At 39.2% G+C, this 5,977-nt stretch overlaps 1 protein-coding gene across 1 annotated transcript; it reads left to right on the top strand.

Annotated features, from left to right (window-relative positions):
- Positions 1-4,714: 4,714 nt before the first annotated feature.
- On the top strand, positions 4,715-5,656 carry LOC148299266 (ectopic P granules protein 3-like). The gene is given in 2 exon segments (XM_088276254.1): positions 4,715-5,050; positions 5,095-5,656. Coding segments are annotated over 2 exon segments (672 nt in total). The 3' UTR covers positions 5,431-5,656.
- Positions 5,657-5,977: the final 321 nt, after the last annotated feature.

The following is a 5,977-nucleotide window of genomic DNA, read 5'->3' as shown; positions in this document are numbered from 1 at the left end:
TCCCAACCCAACCCCAACCCCAACCCCAACCCCAACCCCAACCCCAACCCCTATCAGATACATATATCACAGAATATTTATTAGTTTAGTTGTGTTGCATACTATTTGCATACTATTTGCATATCATTTGCATATAATTTATATTAAATTATAACTCAGATCGGCAGATAGTCTAAAATGCAATAATTAAAAACCAACGCCTTGATAAACTTATCAGAAGAAATACACTTTTTGATTGTCATCCTCTACGACCAATACTCCCTTCCCTAAATATAGAATTCATTTCGCAGTAAGTCTCGTCGAGGATCGATTGCTGCTTTATCGTAACCACAAACATCGACAACAACAACGCCGCTACCCTCCTTAACGGACAAGTGCATCCCCTCAACGGAACAACAAAGAGCCCAAAGAAGAACCCAATGAACTCTGTGGCGAGTACTACATTATCATGCAGGTCAATTAAGACAACAATCAAAGACAGTATTAGGATATTGAAAGAGTAATGGGTTTTGCTGATCTCACCATCGCCATGCAGATCGACAGAGAAAAGGAAGTGTTCATATAAAAAAAGTATCTGGAAATTATCTATCTTCAAAGTCGGAATAAATACTCGGGCATAAGTTAGAGAGAAAACGACAACATCAACAAACATGACGCAGCATCTGACTATGAAATGCCAAAGAGAGCATAGAATCAGCTTCATTTTGTCAATGAAACCTACAACCGATCGCACAGACGCAAAGACTAAAACATATTCTATTGGAGGAAACTATCAGAAATAAATTAGCTGCTCCTATGCAGAAACAACACCCGAAATTCACAGCCAGAAATGCCTCCCAAACTAATAAAGAACCTCTCACTTTTTACAAACTAAGATAAGAAGGCACTCCCTCAACAAAAGCAGAACAGCGCAATAACACCGCGCATTGACCATAAACTAACTCATCAGTATATTCAATGACTGCCAGCTCCATGACAAACCCACTTTCCAAGTCAAACAAATCCTAATGAACTACAAGGATATCCTGGCCAGCAAAAGAAGACAACTGTCATGCGAGAAGTATCTGTATTCTGCCACAATGCTGATGAGTGAGGAGATCAACCATCGGCAAACCGAAAAGAGACTCAATGAGTACATGCTCGGCAAAGTAGACCATGACCGGATTGTGTGGAAGTATCAGCAGCTGCGCAGGTACAGAGAGATCATCGAGGAGAAATTAAACTAATAAAGTTCTAATACGCGAATATCGTAAGGCTTCGTTGTTCGAGCTGTCCGAAAATGCGATCAGTTTATAGATTCAGACTTTCCACGAACAATGGCTTTCTGAGACCTTAAAGTAACTCAAAAGGCTGTTCAACTTAATTGCCAACCGCAGAGACATCAAAGCCATTGAGCAGTTTCGAAGCCAATGTTAAAAAGTACTCACAAAAATCAACACATGTCTGCAAAACACCAATTCCATGTGCAATGAAATGCTGCTAAAAAAGATGGAGGGAGAACTCGCAAGTTTCATTTAGTATCATTAGAATGTGATCAGCCCGAGAACAATTTTTACCATGGCATCAAATACTATCGAAAGGAACTAAAGTATCTTTGGAAGAACCAAAGGAAAGTCTACGAGAAACTCGGCCTACTCATCTGCATCATCGTCTTAGCAGGACTGCAGGAAAATCTGATATTTGGGTTGACAATCCTTATTTGCGGGCTCATCTTTTCCGCTGTTAATATTTGATGTTTTGTTTCAGCTTTATTGTGTAGGTAATAAATGAATAGCTCAATAAATGCATTTCGATTAACCAAAATCTGCCGATTAGTTTTAGAAATTATATTGCATCACTCTGTATAAAATTTATGGGAAACGGAGAGAGCCGATGTGCGATTCCATGTGTTTGCAATTTAACGAATAACAGAAATTAGCTCAAAAGTATCGGAAAGCACGTACAAAAAGTCGCTAATCCCGTTTAAAAAAGAATAATGCCTAAAAGTGAAAGTGAGACCTGAATCTCCCCTCTGCCATTCGCTACAACAGATAAAATCATTAAATCGTAGGCCTAAACCTTTGCCTGCAATAAAATAATAAAGCCAAACCCAATTCAGCTCATAGCCAAATTTGGAAACAGTTTCCAAAAACAAAACCATACATATCAAAGAAATTAGATCAAAATATGCAATGGCTGATGATAAGAGTTATTTATGAAAAAGAATGATAGAGTATGAGTCGTAGCTTTGGCTATAAAGAAAGATAGTATGGATGTATGGATGGAGTTTATATGGAGAAAGATACATGTGTTATCCTCAGTTTCGTCAATAACTGTACAGTTCTTTCGTAATATATAACTGAATATATTTAACTTTATCATTTAAATTTTAATTCCATGCAGGAAAAGGCGATGCAAGATATCACAAATGGGCCATCAGCTCCAACATCCCCTAAGTTTCAGCCGATTATACCCATCCCTCGAGTGCTCAAGTTATTCGATCCCACAGAAGTCCGAACTAATCAGCGCAAACACTCATTTGTCCTGGTCAATCAAGAAAACTGCTTCCAGCAACTGAAAATGTGCAAAGAGTAATGCAGAAGACTCGAGAGTGAGAATTAGAAGCTCCAGAACACACTCCTACGCATTTCCAGGAGAAATTGAGCCTTTAAGCAAAATTGAGTGCGCCAGGCGTAGAAATTGCGTGTCTGCAGATTTAGAGATCGTAAAATTAGGAAAAAAAGAAACGATTCAGAAGGACTGCAGGCGAAATCCAAAGAAGCTTCGAATGCCCTGTCGAAAAGTGCCACAAATGCTATGGAAATGACGCTTCTTTAGTCCAACACGTTAAATTTAAACATTTCGAATATTTCTCTACACCACAATTCGACAGCTTCATTGAAAAACTCAGACATTCAAAAAACACAACAACAACAACGAAATAAACAGAATGTAAGGAGAGCCAATTGCCATTACAAAAAATATACAGAATTTATGAGTGAGGACATTGCTTAATTATTTCTATGTAGTTTATTGATAGTTTTTGAATATGTACAATAAATTAAATAAACTAAATTTCTGCCGAATATTATGTGCGATTATTAATTAAAATATAAATTGAGTACGTACATTTTGATATTGTAGTTATATAAATCAATGGTTTGAGGCCGAACTGCTTCCGAATTCTTATGTTTGGCCTCAACTGTGCAAGTCGGGAATATCAGCATGTTTGTTGTTGTTGTTTGGGGAAGGAGAGAAATATGGGCATTGGATAAGACACTGGGAGATCAAGTAGAGATGGTGTCTTCCTTCCTTTTGGTCCAATGGTCACAAGCTTCTAAGATAAGACTGGTTCTTTGGAGATCAACAGAATTTGCCTTTGTCATTGTTCCATCGTAAGATCGAGAGTCCTTCACAAAACATTATAAACTGCTTTGCTAACACTGAAATGAAGACACAAATAGTTACCTGCACTGATTATACGATCTGACTCGAGTCTTTGATCTGATACGATTTCTATTTTGTGATTGGTTTGTTGCTCTACTATGAAATCAGTATGCAATCAATAACATCAGTATAACATAAGTATGTAAATAATCAGTATAAAAAAATAAAATCACATTTAATTTACATTTATTAAAAAAATGTATTATCATAGTTAATTTGTATTTGAGCAATTACACTATGATTATGTATGTATGTATTCTCTGTTTATTGTGAGGATAGTTTTATCTTATTGCGTGCATTCATTCCGATGCCTCTGATGTTGTGCAAGAACTTCCGCAATAATAATTGCTTTATGCAGATCAAGTTGCCCTGAAAGGGAGAGTGCTGTATTTGTGGTATTATTTGGCTCATCCTTTATCTGTGATGTTCGACAGACCATTTTACGCATTCTGAACTTCCATTCTCTTCATAGCTAAAGAAATTGCTGTCATACAAAAAAGCCCTTCGCTTCCTCGAAGGACAAGTTGGGATATAAGTTCGCATAGCAGTACCCATAGATAAGAACCAATCATTGTGTACTATCTTTTTATGCATGCCCCAGATTAAATGAATGAATGAGTAGACTTGCGGACCCTCATAAGTATCCAATCTGTGATGACGTAGCCTGTTTCGAGTCCTTTTTCATAGTTCAGTTTTAGAACATCCGGCTGCAGTTCGGACACGTAGCAGCTTGCCATGCTCAACGAGTCTACTACAAGCTGCATTTTGGGAATCGGCTACCATGCCGCTGATTATAAACATAATCGATTTTACCCACAATTCGATCCCCATTGGAGACCCTCCAATATATTTCGAAATGTGATGTGTAATCTATTTAAGTCAGCGCAAGCCATCACACCTCATACTTGCAATAGTATCCCCCATAGTTTCCTTCTGATAGAAGAGACTGCCTTCTCATTCCCCACATATATAAAATCATTCATCCAAAGTAGACTCGACCACGCATAATTAGCATTAATCTTTTACAACAATATGTAATTAATTTCACACGTCCACCCAAATGAAGTACCGAGGCATCTGCATCCATGACATCACTCTCTTTCAGCACCCAATCGTCTATTTGCAGTTAGTAGCCACTTTGATCGTCGATCTTTTTGTTTGGCTCAAAGATGTATCTATTCGAAAATTGCCTTCTTTGCTCATTGTGATAATCGTCGGCTTGGTTATCAACTATGTCGAATTCATGCATGTATTTTGTATTGTTACATAGCCTCTTCGATCTTTTCTGATGTTCGCAGTGTATTGGGTGTTGCTTGGTGTTGCGTCTTCCATTGGCTTGGGCACAGGTCTTCATACCTTTGTGCTGTATTTAGGGCCTCACATAGCCAAAGTAGCAATAATAGCATCACATTGTGGTCATATCCCAAACATGATCCAAGTCGTTGGGACTTTGACCATTTTTAACAATGCGGAGGTTTTTGAGAATCGTAACTTAGATAACTTAAAAGCGAAGGAGGCAATCGGATTCTTTGGAATTCTGTTGGCTGTTCAGCTGTAGAGTTTCTTATGGGGCTTTGGCACGTCGCTTGGAGAGCTGCCTCCTTACTTTGTGGCCAAAAAGGCAGCTGACATCAACGAAGAACTGAGGAGAATGTAGAAAACGCATAGAAACAGCCAAACGAGAACAGCACGAAATAATAAGAAGCCGAGCAATTGCTATCGAACCCCGTGGAAATAGAATAAATAAATCTGCTGCGAGGACAACAAAACAAAAGCCTGTTGGACCGAGCCAAGATATTCTTGTATGACAACTTACAAAAGTATGGCTTCATTACCATATTGCTTGGCGCATCGATTCCAAACCCTTTGTTCGATTTGGCCGGAATCACATGTGGGCATTTCCGAGTCCCATTCAATAAGTTCTTTTTGGCCACTTTCATTGGGAAGGCCATCATAAAAGTGCATATTCAGATGCTGTTTGTGATTGCAGTGTTCAGGAAGTAGACAGTGGATAATGTGATTGGGTGGGCCAAAAAGATAAACGAAGGCATTGCCGAGATTCTGGTGAAGCTGGTGGCCAAACAGAAGGAGAGTCTGCATCACCCTTCCGATTCAGATGAAAAGGGACTGATTCCCAAACTGTGGGACATCTTTATCATTTTGATGGTCGGCTACTTCTTGCTGTCCATCGCCACTTCCCAAGTGCAGGAGAAGGCGGTCCAGCTCAAAGACAAACAGAACTGACATGAGTATGATTATGAAGTGATAGATTATTATTGAATGAATAGGTTAATCATATATGGGAGGAATCATTTTGGCATTTACATTCCCATGTTCCTGAACATTTGCTGCATTTGCTCCAACTGCTGGTTTTGGAGCATATCCATAGGGTTGGTGCTCTGGGGCATCATTCCTCCGGGCATCATCCCTGGGGGCAGCATCCCGGGTGGCATCATCCCTCCGGGCGGCATCATGCCTCCCATTTTCTCCATCATCTACTGCTGTTGCCTCATCATCTCCGAAACTTCAGGCGGAATAATTTCGAGTTTCT

Source organism: Brachycentrus maculatus, unplaced genomic scaffold, assembly GCF_059751285.1.
Source record: "Brachycentrus maculatus isolate JH-2025_06_01 unplaced genomic scaffold, ASM5975128v1 h1tg001231l, whole genome shotgun sequence".
In the NCBI taxonomy this organism is placed as follows: domain Eukaryota; kingdom Metazoa; phylum Arthropoda; class Insecta; order Trichoptera; family Brachycentridae; genus Brachycentrus; species Brachycentrus maculatus.
Note: the sequence above shows the minus strand (reverse complement) of the source record. Positions and strands in the feature narration are given on the sequence as shown.